The 17,766-nt window shown below is 37.1% G+C and overlaps 1 protein-coding gene across 2 annotated transcripts in view; it reads right to left on the bottom strand.

Moving 5' to 3' along the window:
• Positions 1-17,766, bottom strand: part of ASXL2 (ASXL transcriptional regulator 2) — a 128,821-nt gene that overhangs the window by 37,458 nt on the left and 73,597 nt on the right. For both annotated transcript variants that reach the window (XM_057308963.1, XM_057308964.1), the window contains exons 3-4: positions 16,262-16,370; positions 12,704-12,854 (exon numbers count right to left, since the gene is read on the bottom strand). In XM_057308963.1, the coding sequence (XP_057164946.1) occupies positions 12,704-12,854; positions 16,262-16,370 (260 nt within the window). The remainder of the gene's footprint in view (positions 1-12,703; positions 12,855-16,261; positions 16,371-17,766) is intronic.

The raw sequence follows: 17,766 nt of genomic DNA, 5'->3' as shown, positions 1-17,766 counted from the left end.
TGATCCATACTGAAGCACGGATCACTACTTCCTTTTTATCATCGAATAATAGGCCATTGTATGCATATGCTGCGCTTTGTTTATTCATTAGCTGATAGACATTTGGGTTGTTTCCCCTTTTGGTCACTGAACTATGATATGAAGAACACTCATTAGCACGATTTTGTGTTGGACATGTATTTTCAATTCTAGAATTGCTGGGTCTTCTATCAACTCTATGTTTAACTTTTTAAGGAACTGTCAAATATTTTCCAAAATGGCTATACCATTTTTACGATTCTACAGGAATGTATGAGGGTTCTAATCATTCTCAACACTTGTTATTGCCTTTTTGATTTGACCAATGTTTTTAAAGTGACATAACAAAAATAAAGACCATTAATATTTGACTATGTTCCTTCTTTGTAATGGCTTACAGAAATCTGAAAATATACGTTTCCTTACCTGCCTCAAATACTGCCTGAGAATAAACAGAAAACAAACAAAATAATTCTATTAGCGTATATAAGAATTCCACTTTGCAGTCTGAAAAAAAGACAATAAAGCTATCTCTAATTACCAGGGCAAACTATTTGGACTATTCCCCCATAAGGCAAAAGCCCTTTCTAACAATTGAACCATAAACATATCTCAAAGCCAGCTTGAAATAAATGATGAAAATTTCAGGATTCACCAGTAAGGAACATCTCCCAGAACTGACTTAATACCAAGTATAGGTATCACAACTTTTATGAAACTTAAATTTTGTCCTACCTTTTAAATATTTAAGGCTTAAACACATGCTGAGAAACTTCTTTTTCGTAATTACTTTTAGTGGCTACACTGTCTTCAGACACAATTTTATTAATAAGAGCAACCAAAAGTAACTATCTTATATGCATCTAATAGCATGCTAGATTCATTTGAACAGGACTTCACTGAACTACCCTCTAAAGTGGGTACAAGTCCTCTTTCTATTCCCAAACTCTTCCAATTCTACCCTCAGAAATAATAATGTATTTGGGCTAGCATCCTAACACTTTTCTACACAAATTAAAACATGGGAAGATTTTTAAGGACATACATTTTTTTTTTTTTAAGATTTTATTTATTTATTTGACAGAGATAGAGAGAGCCAGAGAGAGAGGGAACACAAGCAGGGGGAGTGGGAGAGGAAGAAGCAGGCTCATAGCGGAGGAGCCTGATGTGGGGCTCGATCCTATAACGCCGGGATCAAGTTTTAAGGACATACATTTATTTTTTTAAGGTTTTATTTATTTGAGACAGAGAGAGAAAGACACACAAGTGGGGGTACCTGGGGAGAGGGAGAATCGGACACCCCACTGAACAGGGAGCCTGATGCTGGGCTTGATCCAAGGACATAGATTTATACATAAATTTCAAATATACACATTCTTCTGTATATTGTAATATCATCTTCTGTATATTGTAATATCATCTAAATTTTACATATCAGGAAATTTAATTAGTTTGCCAGAGGACTCAGACAGTAAGGGACACAGCCAAGATCCAAACTCAGTATATTTTCAGAATGAGTGGGTACTTGTTGTGGGCTGAATGGTGGCCAACAAAAAATTATGTCCTGATCCCCAGAATGTGTGCATGTTACATTATTTGGAAAAAGAGTCTTGGCAGATGTAATTAAGTTAAGGATCTTGAGATGAGATCATCCTGGATTATCTCAGTGTCCTAAATCCAATGACACAGAGGACAGACAGAAAAGAAGGTGATGTGAAGACAGGCAGAGATTGCAGTGATGTGGCCACAAGGCAAGGAAGTCAGCAACCACCAGAAGCTAAAGAATACAAGAAACAGAGTTCTCCCCTAGAGCCTCCATAGGGAGTGTGGCCCTGTGGACACCCTGATTCCAGACTTCTGGCCTCCAGAACATGCGAAAATAAATTTTTTTTTAATATATAAGTATTTTTTATTTTTTATTTATTTTTTTAAAGATTTATTTATTTGACAAAGATAGAGACAGCCAGCGAGAGAGGGAACACAAGCAGGGGGAGTGGGAGAGGAAGAAGCAGGCTCATAGCGGAAGAGCCTGATGTGGGGCTCGATCCCATAACGCCGGGATCACGCCCTGAGCCGAAGGCAGACGCTTAACCGCTGTGCCACCCAGGCGCCCCCGAAAATAAATTTCTGTTGTTCTAAGGCATCTAGTTTGTTGTAATTTGTTATAGCAGTCTCTGAAAGCTAATAGTATGTAAAAGTGATTTTGAAGTGTCATTATCAACCCAGAGATGTTTATGTCTTTTAAATGTTTGAATCGAAAACAATCATTACAAATTTGGCACTCAAACTGTCCCTTTTTGGTTTTGTGGGAGAGTCTTCAAGTTGTAAACCACTTACTTCCATATGAGTCTAGCTCCCTCCCCTGTCTATACCCCTTTATTACTTCTCTTCCTGTTTAGGAAATCATTTATATTAATTTGTAGCCTTCCATTGTTTGTTATTTTTGTTTTGGTGAAAACATAGTATAGATTATTTTATACTTTCACTCACTGCTTTAAGCAAAAAATCAAGTACCATAAGCTGTCCAGAATACGGATTTTTTTTTTAAACTTAATATAATTAATATATCCTGGGGAATATTCTAGAACAGAATATAGAGATCTTCCACATTCCTCTTAATAGGTACACAGAATTCCACTGTGCAGATGTACTATAATTTCTTCAACCAGAATGATGAGTATATTGGTTCTTTCTGGACTTTTATTAGTACAATGTCTTAACCAGTGGCTCTTAAGGTGTTACACTAAGAAAAACACCATCAGTATCAAAAACTCTGTTAGGAATGCAAATTACTAGATCTTGAATCAGAAACTCTGAAGGCAGGGCCCAGGAATCTGTGTCATAAAAAGCTCCACGTAATTCTGATGCATGCTGAAGTTTGAGAAGCATTAGTCTTAAACTATGCTATTCTGTATTGTTGACGGTGTGTCTGTGGATCGACTCTCAGAGGTGGGTTTGTTGATTCAGGGGATAAAATCATAGGCTTCCAGAAAGTTAAAAAAGCTTCATTATTCTCAGGTTTTAAAAGGAACTCACGCATGTTTTCCTTTAGAACTTGGTTTTATGTTTTACACTGTACTTCTCATTTGTTTGGAATTTATCCTGGAGTATGGTGTGAAAAAGGAACCCATTTTCATCTTCTTGGAAATTCAGTTCTAACACCTTTACACATATCTTACAACGGCCATGCTCAGAGTTTCTGCCGCTGTTGTAGTTATTTTGAATGTATTCCCTTTTTCCATATATATATGGCTGGTTGCCAAATACTAATTTTACTTACACCTGCTACTTTACTGAATTCTTTATCTTCTTCATCAGTCTTCATTCACTGATTCTTTTGTCAGATCTGTAACTGTACCATCCGCACATAGAAGCAGTTTTCCCCTTTTTTGTCCCTCACTGTTCCAACTGCTTTCTCTTGCTTCCTTGTTTTGAAATATAAGAACTGAGATACTGGGCACCTTGTTCTTCACTTCTTCTAGCTAAAGAGTAAGCCACTAGTGCTTCCCCATTAAGATGCTGGTTTTCTGACTAAGTTGTTATGTTAAAGAAGTATCCATCAATTCTCAATTTTGTTGAGTACTGAATTTACACAAGGCCTTTTCAGCAAGTACAGAGATGGCAACAGGATTTTCCATATCAGCTCTATTAACATGATGAATAATAACGGACTTCCCATTAATGAATCATACTTACAACCTAAAACCCCATTTGTTTAGGATTTATAATTTTTAGTGTATGATTGGATTCTATATGCTAACTTCATGATTTTTCCTTAGTATTCACAAAAGAGTGCTGCATTCTCTTTAAAGTTTTGAAAATTTACTTCCAAAAAGAATCTGGATAATCTTTTTTTCCTGCACTGGAATAGTTTTTAAAACATTAGGATTGTTTGATCCTTAAACATATGGCTGAATTTCCCTAAAAAACCATTTAAGTATGGTGTTCATTTGAAGGGGAGCTCTTCTATATCCCTATTTGTAAGAAAATTGTTTAGAAAAATTTGTTTTATGCGTTCCATTTTCCTACAAAATCATCCCATTTCATCTAAGTTCTTAAAGCACTGTGAAAAAGCCTCATAGTTTTACATTTTTCTTGTTTGGGTATTACTTCAGCCTGAATTTGTATATTTAGGTCCTTTCCCTTTTTAAAAAAAGGTGAATCAGTGCTTTCTTCACTGCAAACCACAAATTTTGATATGTTGTTTTCATTTTCATTCAGTTCAAAATATTTTAAAATCTCTCTTAAGATTTCTTCTTTGATCCATGTGTTACTCAAAGTGTGCTGTTTAATCTCCATGTATTTTGCAATTTTCCAGTTATCTTTCTTTTTTTTTAAGATTTTATTTATTTAAGAGAGAGAAAGAGAGCGTGCACACAAGTGCACATGCACAAGCCAGGGGAGGGGCAGAAGGAGAGGGACAGCAGACTCCATGCTGAGCAGTGAGCCCAATCTGGGGCTCAATCCCAGGACTCCAGGATCACGACCTGACCCATAGGCAGACACTTAACCAACTGAGTCACCCAGGCGCCCCTCCAGTTATCTTTCTATTACTGATTTCTAGTTTAACTGTGATTTGAGAGCAGATATCAGATCATTTCCATTCCTTTAAATTTGTTAAGGCATGTTTTATGGCCCAGAAGAAACTATTTTCATGTCAGTGCAAGAAGCAATTTTTTTTAAAGACTTTATTTATCTAACAGAGAGAGAGAGAGCACAAGCAGAGGGAGTGGCAAAGGGAGAGGGAGAAGCAACACGGGCTCAATCCCAGGATCCTGGGATCATGACCTGAGCCAAAGGCGAACACCCAACCGACTGAACCACCCAGGCACCTTGAGGCAATTTTCTTAAGGATGTACCGGATTATATTAAAAGGGAGAAATAGTATTCATCAAAAGATACTTTTCAAAGAGTAAAAAGACAGGCCATAAAGAGAGAGAAGTTACTTACAAGATATATATTCAATTAGGGAATATATGAAGAACTACAAGTTACTAAGGAAAAGATGACTCATGAAAAATAGAAAAGACATGGGATGGGGCGCCTGGGTGGCTCAGTCGTTAAGCGTCTGCCTTCGGCTTGGGTCATGATCCCAGAGTTCTGGGATTGAGCCCTGCATCAGGCTCCCTGCTCAACGGGAAGCCTGCTTCTCCCTCTCCCACTCCCCCTGCTTGTGTTCCCTCTCTCGCTGGCTGTCTCTATCTCTGTCAAATAAATAAAATCTTAAAAAAAAAAAAAAAAGAAAGAAAAGACTGGAAAAGGCACTGCATAAAAGAGGACATCCAAATGATTCATAATGAAAAAGGCTCCAATTCTGTTGGCCATCCTGAAAATACAACTTAAAACCACATGGAACACTATTACATACTAACCAAAGTCTAAAATTTAAAAGACTGACAATTAGTGAGCACGTGAAATAGCTGGAACTCTCGCACATTACTGGTGGAAGTATAAGCTGGTGCAACCATTCTGAACAACTGTCTGGCAGTATACACTACAGTTAATTCTGCTCCCAAGTACATACCCAGAAGAAAAGAGTACAAAAAGAAAGATACAAAAGCATTCACAATAGAATAGGCAAAAACTAGAAATAACCTAATGCTCATCAGTGGTAGAATGGATAAGCAGAGGTACTGAGGAATAGTTATAAAACAGAATACTATACAGTTTTAAAAATCTGACGAATATACACAAAACATGGATGAAAACTTACAAACGTTATGTGTCCCTCCCCCCAAAAAAGGTATGATTTGACTTAAGTTTAAAAACAGTTTCTGATTCCGCTCCAGACAGGTCTTGTCTATACTATCAGAAATTATTACAGTGGTTACTTTGGGGCAATGGTTATTAGCAGAAGGGAGCACAAAGTTCTCAAATCAACAAAAAGCAGAGGGAAATCAAACCTTTGTTATGATTTTTTGTTTTCCCTTCATTCAACATTTCCTGGGTTTCATAGACCACTGGTTAGTGCTGGGACACCAGTGTGTTGGCCAACAAAATCCCACAAGGACTGAGACATTGTTCATAATCCTATCTTATAAAGTGGCACCTGGAGAAAAATAATCCCTCACACTTCTGTACTACCAGTTTGTTTTTACTTCAAGTAAAACCAAACTAATGTCACCAATTAATTTCATCCTGTGTCAAGGAAATCTACTACCCATAACAAATGATTTTCAAGAGTGAAATGGAAATGAGTTCTTTTAAACCAAATACCAGTGATTAGAAATAAACTGAACTAACATAAATGTAGAGGTCGCTTTTAGGCAACAGGCTTGAGCAATGGAATATAGAACAAGGCAAAAGCGCCCACCTCGCCCCCCTGGCTGAATACGGAAGGGCCCATCAGGGGACCCACCTCGAAATATCCATAAGCCCTAACTGACCAATGCGCTACTTACGACCAGGCACAGTTACCAAAAAGGAGGAAGATACCATACATCCCCATATGTACTAACTCTCCCCCTTTAAAAACAGCCCTCACCCACCACCTCATGCAGATAGTCTCTCCTTTGCTGTCCTGCCTGCTGCTCCCTTGCAATGTATTCAATAAACTTCTATCTCCTTCGTTCTGCCTCAGGTGAATTCTTTGACTGCCAGTGCCACCAGCACCACCAGGACTACCAGCGCCACCAGTACCACCAGCTTCCACCTGATTGCCATCCCACATTTGGGGGCCCCCATCCAATTGGGAGAGACACCACAATAAATAATAACAGAAAAACAAATCAAAGCTAGTATATATTTAATGAATTGGAATTTAAATAACTCAAAAGAAAAAAATAATAAAATAAAAATAAAAAATAAATTAAAATTTAAAAAAAAGCTAGCATATTAACTCAGATCTTAAATGGACAAGAGGAAGAAACCAACAGCAAAAGATCTATAAACAAAAATTTTGTTCCTTGGGGCACCTGCATGTCTCAGTTGTTTAAGCGTCTGCCTTTAGCTCAGATCATGATCCCAGGACCCTGCCGCTCCCCGCTGCTGTGCTCTGTCAAATAAATAAAATCTTTAAAAAAATTTTTTTGTTCTTCTTGGTATGCGGCTATGAAAATTGCAAATAGTCAAGCAGGTTGCTATTCTCTGATCCATACATATCACATTTCTTAATTCTCCTAAGAAATCACTTTATGCACACCAGTACCCTATAAATAATGGAGATCAGCACTAAAGATTAATAGCCTGATCCCTACCTTTTTCCCTTTCTTTCTTTCCACAAATGTCCTCTTTCACCAAAACTTATCTTCATATAGCCTCCTTTCTACCTTCTTGTCTTTATATATGTTTTCTTTCCATGATACATCCTGTCTTCCTTGGGGGTTATACTCCCAATGGAAGGAAGTATATTAAAATATTCTATAGCTCAGACAATACTTACTAACCCAGGTAAAGTTAACAGCTCCCTTCTCTAATGCTGCCATAATATGACACATATAAATACTTGTTATTTATTAAAGTCCTTTGCTAACTGTCTGCTTCTTTTTCTATACCTTTAGATATGGATGGGACCTGCACCTTATTTAAATTGGTTTCCCAAATACCCGGCCAATAGTACATACGTACTGGAGAAAGAATGAGTGTGGCAAGCAGTCTAAATAGAGGCATTTCTTTGATTTTGTTAAATGAACTAATGAATGGCCTAAATAATACCTCTCAATATTATCTCCTGATCTAACGGTCCTCCAATGTAGACTGCTTAACACTTAAAAGCTCTCTCATTTAGGAACATATTAAATATCTGATTAGAAATAAAAATGCTGGGGCGCCTGGGTGGCAACAGCGGTTAAGCGTCTGCCTTCGGCTCAGGGCGTGATCCCAGCGTTATGGGATCGAGCCCCTCATCAGGCTCCTTCTCTGTGAGCCTGCTTCTTCCTCTCCCACTCCCCCTGCTTATGTTCCCTCTCGCTGGCTGTCTCTATCTCTGTCGAATAAGTAAATAAAATCTTAAAATAAAAGAAAGAAAGACAGAAAAATGCTGGGCGCCTGGGTGGCTCAGTCGGTAAGCTTCTGCCTTTGGCTCAGGTCATGACCCCAGGGTCCTGGGATCGAGCCCCGCATCGGGCTCCCTGCTCAGCGGAAAGCCTGCTTCTCCCTCTCCCACTCCCTCTGCTTGTGTTCCCTCTCTCACTGTGTCTCTCTCTGTCAAATAAATAAAATCTTAAAAAAAAAAAAGAAATAAAAACACTTGCTTTCATATAAATACACAGACATAAAATATTAACAAATTTTTTAAATATTAACAAATTCTGATCAAAAGACCCACAGTTACTTGTCATTTGATTTAAAAACCAAAACCTGCCCCCAGTACCTCAGTAGAGAAATGAGTTTTTAAGCTTAAAATTATTTTTAAAGAAATATTTAAAACAAATTTTAGAACCTAAGGCTTGAACGCACAACCATGAGATCAAGACCTGAACCGAGATCAAGAGTCAGACACTTAACCAATTGAGTCACCCACCCTAGAACTTGTGGCACTTAAAGCCAGTTTTACACAGTTTCCTGAAGCAGTTTCGGGTTGTTGGACAATTAGTACTAACTACGGAGTATACATTCAGAACGTACTATTTTTCAGATATATTACAGCACTGAGAATTTTCCATTTCAATGGATGATTATTATATTGAACAAGGTCAAAAGGATATAGACTATCCACATTAGATGCCTTCAAATTAAAGGCTTTAATGAATAATCCTTGACTATTTTATTTCTTCCTGAAGACATTCAATGGGCCCCTCCCAAGTATTAGAAATACTATCAGAAATAATGAAGCAGTAACATCAAAATTGAAGCTCAGCTTTCTATAGTTGAAGGATTAATAGTGATTAAGAACTGAAGTATCCAAAATTGTTTTTATCTTCCTAAACAGCAATCCTTCTCTTAAGGGAGGGTTTTTATTTTCAACATAGTCTGTCTTTTGAGGAATTTCATCTCCAGAAGTTAACAGACTGTTTCAGTTTTAAGTACCTTCTTCACCAAGTGCGGTCTACCTCCAACATGGCAGGCTGCAACTACTGACTAATATTCGTACAATCCCCTCATCAAAGATGGAGAGGCCATACCTGAGCACTTTCCTTGCTTCTGGGTACCTTACCTACCCAAGTCCTAATAGTGGAGCCATGTTTAATACATGACAGAGCTATAATCTCTGACTCAGACACCAACCACACCACAGAAGACAAAGATCTCTCTCAAAGATCTCTCTCCATATATGTTAACTTTGCCCAAGGGAGTTTCTCTCCCGAGTATACTTTTTAACGGAGACATTTCTATACATAATCATCCCCATTCAGTAAACTTATATATAGAAATGATATTAGAGGGCAGGCAAGTCTCTGGTATTTGAAATAACTCCAAACATAGCGTTTATCAAATTCCTGATTTAAAGTAGTTTTGAACAAGTGATTAGGTTAACATCAGATTATGCCTCTGGAAAGAATTAGTAATTTCTTGTAAGTAAAAAGGTATATTTTACAAAATTAACTTTTTTCTTAAGACACTTTAAAAGGCCAAAATTTAACAAAACTTTCTTCTACCAGAAGATAAAAATAATACTTCTATCGTTGCTTCATGCAGCAATATTTATATTTTATTTTGGGGAAAAGGCAGAGACTTTGCTTAGCTATGATTCTACAAAAAAAGCAAAAGAAAGAGTTGATTTTAATCTTTTTTTCTGGATTTATTCCACCTTACCTTGGCTTGGAATTCCATAAAGTTCTTCTCTGAACATTGTTTCCTGTCTGACAATTAGGAACCAAAACTATGAACTTCTAATTTCTTCCACTTTACATGGAAATCAATAAACTACTTTTAATATTGGACTAAATTTCAAAGTTCTGCTCTCTGTTCCTATTTGGCTGAAAGGTATACCTATTATCAAGACAGTTTCTATCGATTTTCAACTAGAAGTATCAGTTTTGCTGTCAGAGCTCTTTATTTTTGTACATAAAAGGAAGTGGGTTTTGATACTATCTCAGTGTTCTTCCTGTCTTACAATGCATTTGAAATAAAGTGATGTCAGATTGAGAGTAAAAGCCCTAAATAAGACAAAGGAATAGGCACAATTACTTTGCTTTACCTTTAATAACTAACTGATTTAGAACTACTCTGTTGCATGCTGCTAACTACAAGTTTTCCACGTTAATCTGCACTGGACTACAAAAACATTCACAGATTATATAAGATATACCTAAAAATTTATGTATCTATGCCACATGTCATAGGTATGACCCATGAACGAGAGAAGTACATTGTATGAGAAACTAAATCATTCTTCATTGTTGGCAGCTCAGCAAATAATGTCATATGAATTCCATATGACATTATGTGCACCTCTTACCTTCACCTTCCAAACACCATATAAAGCCCATTCTACTCTCAGTTTAATAGACTACCTATAATCAGAAAAGATCTTTACAGAACATCTCATCTTAATGTAAATTGAGGATAAATATTCAATAATGTGATAATTTCTAGAAGTGGAATGAATACAAAAGCAGTTCAATAACAGTTTATCTGGGGGCGCCTGGGTGGCACAGCGGTTAAGCATCTGCCTTCGGCTCAGGGCGTGATCCCGGCGTTCTGGGATCGAGCCCCACATCAGGCTCTTCTGCTATGAGCCTGCTTCTTCCTCTCCCACTCCCCCTGCTTGTGTTCCCTCTCTCGCTGGCTGTCTCTATCTCTGTCAAATAAATAAATAAAATCTTAAAAAAATAAAAAATAAAATAACAGTTTATCTGAACCACAATTCTGAATTTCCTATTACTCTGTTGTTAAATATCTTCTATTATAACGCCAATTATAGTGCAAGGTTATGCTATTTACATCTATTAACCTATTGACAATGGGATTCTGTTGTTATTTCTTAGATCTTCCTATATCACCATACATACACCATAATTTCTTAGAGATCGCCTTTACCAAACATGTAACAGCCACTACTCAAATTAGCTACTGCAGCATATGTGGCTAATGAAAAGTGAAAAGGAATGACCTCTGAGACTGTAATTCTGTTCCCAAATTCACTTGTCTGGCCTGCTTAGTTACTGATTTTCCTGTTTCTAGCCACATTCAGAAATTATGAATCTTACCGTTTCTCTTGCTTGATGATTTGGCTTGGTTCCTAATCTTAGATCAACGACTTCCAAAATTAAAAATTTAAACTAGGTGGGGCACCGGGGTGGTGCAGTCAGTTAAGCGTCTGACTCTTGGTTTCAGCTCAGGTCGTGATCTCAGGGTTGTGAGATCAAGCCCTGTGACTGCTTCCACACCCAGCATGGAGTCAGTGTGGGAACCCCTCTGCTCCTCCTGCTTGTGCTCTCTCTCTCAAATAAATAAAAATAAATCTTTAAAAAAAAAAAAAAAGTTTAAACTGGGGACAAGGAGGAGAGGCAGAGTCCTTAACACTTTTGGCTCCATCCTTGCAAAAAAGATGCTTCGTGGACTCTGAGAAATGTAAGGCCCTGGACCACACCTCCTTTCACTACTGATAGAGAAAAAAAAAATATTCTCTCTCTCTCTCTCTAAGAATACTGGTCAGAGTAGCTAGCTTTATCTTGACTTTATTCCATTTGTTCCTAACATCTGAGGTCTGGGTTACTTTCCAAGTGATTGTGATCTTAAAGCTAAAATCCTCTTATTACAAAATTTGCCCAAATTGCATGTGTGGTAGCTTTACCAGAGAACACAAATGATACCACCAATTATCTCAGTTTTCTCCAGGAGTAGCAGACAAAAGAATGCAGGGATGGTAATGAATCAGACTACTTTTCTGATACAGTTCCAAATCAACAGTTCCAAAGGCACTTAATGAATCAAGTATTCCCAAAAACATAACTCCAGCTTCTAGATCCAAAGACAGCTCACCTGTAACACAAACCTAAGAGGGTATCCAAGCTAGGGAAATTCTTGGATGTTTTGTTCCAGAATATCACTATATTAATCCTTGTAAAGGAACCATCATGAGTCGGCTTAAATCTGTCCTGCTATGTACAGCTAAATTTATAAATATTGAGGTAAAAACAATTTGCCCTCTTCAAGAAGACTCTGACAAGAAGCTATGGATAATTAGCAAGAAGAGGTAATAAAATGTATCCTTAAGTGGAAAATCCATTCCAAGGAAGCTGCAGCAACAGACTTATTCCCTAAAATATGTTTTTGGGTAAGCTATGAAGCAGACACCAAGCAGGGGAGAGTAAAGAACAGCAGACTAAATTTAGTCTTCGCCAGTAGAAATTAAAAGCATTATTTTCCTGGTAAGCAGATAGCTGTTAGAGTAATAAGTGCTCAAATTTTAGAAGAGAGGACTAAAGAGGCAAATAAGATAAGAGCATCCTTCAAAAAGGCTATGGATGACCAAGAGCTGAATATAAACCCAGGTGAAACCTGGAGAGCCACATTGTCCAACTGACAGCCACTAGCCATGTGTGGCTATTTAAAATTCAGTTCCTTAGTCAAACTGCCATATTTCAAGTGCTCAACAGACATACTGAGCTACTGGCTGTGTTGGGTTGGACAGCACAGATAAAGAACATTTCCATCATTGCAAGAAACTCCATTGGATGGTACCAATCTAAAGGGAAGGGAAAGAGACCAACTGTCCTGGGGTCTGAAAAAAGAGTAACTACTAACAAGGGCATTTGTCCTATAGCATTCAGTACTTTATTGAGAGATCAGGTGGATTTACCTTTCCTTTTCCACCTGCTCTTTTTTCCCTCCTTGTTGCTGCCACCATCACTGCTGCTGCTGCTGTTCTCAGAACTCTGGGAATCTGACTGACCATCACTGCTTTCTTCTGAACCTTCTGATAGCTCTTTCACCCCATCCGGCACATCTTTCTGAAAATGTAGGCATCCAATTAGGATTAATCATTACCATTTCAACAAATCGGAATTAAATTTCTGATATGTACTGTTGCAACTTAACTGTGCTGATTAATTTTTAGTAATATAGGATTCAGTAGCAGAACCAGCAATATTTTCTGAATTCCTGTCATCTCTCTTCTTTGGGTCAAATTAGCTAATGTTTCCATCTACATCCAAAGATAAAAATTATACATGACAATTACATGAAAGCACAACAAAGAGGCTTAAATTAGAAAAAACTGAGTATATATAAGTCCAAGTAAATGAGAAGATGTTCAGAATACAAAAAACTACAATAACAATTTTGTAAAAGGTAGATATACTCATTATCCACAGATATGTGTTTGTGCGTATGTACCATTAAGTGAGTTCAGTTGACTCTGGATAGGAAGAAATAGTGCATTATTGGAATCTAACTGATTCCCAAATATTGATTAATAAATAGCAAGAGTCAAATATAAAAGGAATAAACAAATTTTTTTTCTATTTTTAAGTAAACTCTTCATGTGGGGCTCATATTTACAGCCCTGAGATCAAGAGTCGCAGGCTCTACTGGCATGCTCTACTGACTGAGCCAGCCACGCACCCCAAAAGGAATAATTTTTTTAAAAACTCATAGGAATCTTTGATTTCTACAATGAATGGTGAGACTGCTAATCCGAAAAGATACCTGTGTCAGCACAGTATGTAAGAGATTGAGTAGGATAAGCATAAGATCAAGAACTAGAAAATTAAGACTTTCTGGAATTGAATTCTAGTCTTATCTTCTCCTAATTATGGAGTCTGGTCAAAGTCTTAACCTCTTATGCCTCCGTTTCCCTGTCTATAACATGGAGATAATAGTACCTACCTTAAAAGATCATTCTGAAATCAAATGAGTTAAATGTAAAATGCTTAGAACAGTGCCTGGTATATAATAAGAGCTCAATAAATATTAGCTACTATGTATTCATGTAGTATATAAAAATATACACATGTAAACAAACATATTAGTGAATTTCTAAGTTATGAAACTATGACTATTTCTTTTCTCCTCTCAATATATTTTATTTTCCCACATTTTATAATCAGATAAAAAAATATTTAATTCTGACATGTGACGCTCCTTCCTACAACTGACAGTCACAACATTATAGCCAAGATAATAACCTCTGATCTAGTAAGGAACTGTCACTTCTCACTTAGGTTTATGACCTCCTGCCATTTCTCTCAAAGCCATTTCTCACGTTATATACTTTCTTAAAATACACACCCCATACTTTTCTACCCTCTCCTCCAAAATGTGGAGCAACTTTTCCAGAGTTAGTTGCCAGCCAGACCTCCTGACCTAGGCTCAACAAGTATTTTAAGTACAAATATAACTGTTCTTAAGCTTAAACTTGTAACCCTTACAGGATCAACTGGTCAATTGCGCATGCCCCGAATCTCAAAATCTTTTCACCCCTCCTTTTACCCGCTCCATAGTATACATTTATTTCTCTAATGTCCCCTGCCTCTCTCTCTTCTACCACTCTCGTAGTTCAGGCCAATTATCTGCTGCAAATGACCCCTGTTTTACCCTTAAATCTATCCGATTTGAATTATCTTCCTAACACAGATTTGATCATACTATTCACCTGAAAAACCTCTCCCATCTCCTCAGCTCTCTCTTTCTCTCTCTCAAACTGCTAAGTCAGGTTTCCAAGAAGCCTCCAAAATTTGATCTTCACCAAAGTTTACCCCGCCCAACTCCTTACCACACTAGTGCACACACAGATGTCCGTAACCACTTCAATCTACCCTAGTTTCAAATCCATTCTGAATCCTTCTATCTGTGCCTTTGATTAAGCTATTTCCTTATCCTAAAAGGTCCTTCCCCTCATTACTTATCAGCCAAAGTTCAACTCAAATCTTATAAGTTAAAACAAAAGCAAAAGCTTTCTAGATCCCCTTATTCAAAATTAATCTTTATTTCTCTACACTGTGACGATGTCTTATAGCGCAGTACTTTATATCACAGTACGTTTTGTCTGTGTGCAGTAACTTCAATAACTATGTGAGCATCAAGAGTTCAGGGACCATAGTTTGTTCTTCTTTATAGTCTCTACAGTGTCCTGCACAGAGTAGGCATTTAATTAATGTTATTAACAATATGGAAGGTCTAGAACAGCTAAAAATTAAAAGCAACACAAAAAGCTCCCTACGGAAGTAGAGCCCTGTAATCATAGCAAGTTTAACAAAGTGTATAAGAAGGAGGTACTATAGGTAAATTAGAACTTCCTAACATTAGTAGGCTACACACAACCACTGAACATAGTAATGACTACAGCTCAAAGCTAAAAAAAAGAAAGGGGACAGAGTCCCACATACACACAGACAATAGTCAGTGCATGCCGCGTATTAATCCTCCTTCTGCTAATAATTTCCTTTGGCAAACAATCCCTTTCCTGAATTCAATTGGCAGAGGGCTTACCCCCAACCTCACGTCAAGAGTGATCATGAACCTATGTATAGCCAATCAGAAGACTCAATGCATTTGGCAACAGCAATTATTCAGGTATAGACACATGGGCCAAGCCAAACCAATCTAACTGAAGGGCTCCCACTTCCTGCGACTCTTTTCTCTCCAGACTTAAGAGCCTGCAGAGTGGGGGCTGACATGTATGATAGGAAACAGCCTGCCTGAGAACAAAGCCAAGAGAAAGCAGAGAGATCAATCCCTGATGACGTCATTTGAGCTCCTGGATCCAGGCTGAGTTTTCTTAGAATCTACAGTTATATGAACAAATAAACTCTCTGTTTTAATCAAGCTCATTTGAGTTGGTTTTCCTGTTTGTAACTGAAGGGACACTGATAAGTCATGGTGCCTTCTCAGTGCCAGAATTAGAAATCAGCAAGACTGTTATAGTAAAAAGAACATGAGCTCAAGAATTCAGTCAGATCTGGGTCCCCATTCCAGTTCTTACACTATCTGGGGAATACAAAACAAGAAAATCCAATCATCTGAACTTGGGTGTTCTCCACTACAAAAAAAGAACAGCAGCTCTGAACTGTAACAGAGAATTAAATAACAAAGTAATATAAAGCATCAAGGCTGTATACTCTGAGGTAACAGTCATTATTCAAATGTTTTGAGGTCCTTTAAAAAGTCACTGGGAGTCATTTTCAGTTCATCCTTTCAAGACAGCATTATCATAAAGAATAAAAAGTAAAGTTAGCTCTCTGGTCTACCTACAGATGGCCACAGATTAGTATAAAAATGTACAGGATACAGAGTTGAACATATTACCTCTTCCTGAAAATAAGCTGAACAGAGCTCTGTCTCTATGATGCAAGTATCATTTAGATGTAGTCACTTCCTGTTTTTACTTTATAAATGATGCCCTAACAAAAATATTTACCTTCAAAGTATATACTCCCATTCTACCTGGAACCTTATAAAAGATGCCCTCTTCACCTCGGGAGTTTGTATGCAGCATTGCATTCAGGCATGCAAGAGGGGAAGTCCCACTGCAAAAAAAAAAAAAAAAAAGAACAAGAGGAACACAATGATTAGTTTCTGTCTCTGAGTATCCTACATAACACTGACTTAAGATAAAGTTAACTGATCAACATCATTTGACATAAACACATTTTATAAACTATAAAAAGTCTATCAATCTACAGAGAGGCTGCCACGGAGAAAACAGATGCAAAATTCATCCCCATATTTCATTTTCTTAATCCTGATCTAGTATTTAACATTTAAGAAAACATGGACCTCACAGAAGTCTTACAAATATATTTTGTAAATATTGTATTTCACTTAAAATTTTGTCAATTATACCTCAGTAAAGCTGAAATTAAAAAAAAACAATAACAACATTCTCCTTCATTTAATACAAGCTTTACAGGTCAAGTAAAACGGGGAGGAAAGAACATACCTACAGATTCAAATAAACAATATTAGTCTCCTTTAAGAAAAATTTTATATATATATACGTATATATATACGTATATATATCTCTCCGTGCACACTGCTGCAACAGACTGAACCTGAGGTGTGAAATGAACACATTTCTATGGTCTCTTGTATTTATTTTTTAATATTTTTTATTGATATAACTGACATATTAGTTTCAAGTGTACAACACAGTGATGTCATGTGTGTGTATACACACACACACACACACACACACACACGTACCCATCATGGTATCACTTAAAGAGGTATAAAGTAGGTTTTTAGGATATTTATCGTCTATGCAGCACCTTGGTTAAATGTTTACTAATTCCAATATACATTTACTGTATTTCTAGAGTATTAGGCATATAATAAATATCTGTAAAAAAATATGTATTATTTTCCTGTTACTGCATTTCCTTTTCCTATCTTTTTGTACTTACCTAACATAACAAATAGCAATGTAATGGAAGATGTGTGGCACCGTTAATTAAAAAAAAACTCTCTCCTAATACCTGAGGGATAAGGCAGCTTATCTGCACATCTCCAGCTGTTCTCCCTCTTAGTTTTCTGCCGGTACCGCTCAACCCAAATAAGCCTGCTAGAAGAGGCTGCTAGGTATCCTGGATGTACTTAGAGATAGGCGTTCTCTGTAGGGGAGAGCAGGACCAGGGGTCCATTATCTTTTGGTACTTACAAAACTGTTGAGGGTCAAAAACTGTAAAGACGACGGAGGGCAACCAAGAAAATTTAAAAAAAACTTTTTTTGTTAAGAAAGTTCTGAGAGTCTCCAGGTTGATTCTCATAATTATTTTTATATAATTTGGAACTTCCATCTTAAAAATGCACATAATGCGATTCTAGTCAGAATCCCAAAGTTTGTATCAAATAAATATATAAGAAATTTCTGGTGGAAAAATGATGGGAGCCTTCTTAAGAAGATATTAAAATGTACTCTAGGCT

Source organism: Ursus arctos, unplaced genomic scaffold (genome assembly GCF_023065955.2).
Source record: "Ursus arctos isolate Adak ecotype North America unplaced genomic scaffold, UrsArc2.0 scaffold_8, whole genome shotgun sequence".
Taxonomy (NCBI): Eukaryota; Metazoa; Chordata; class Mammalia; order Carnivora; family Ursidae; genus Ursus; species Ursus arctos.
The sequence above is the reverse complement of the archived record's forward strand: the minus strand, read 5'-3'. Positions and strand labels throughout refer to the sequence as shown.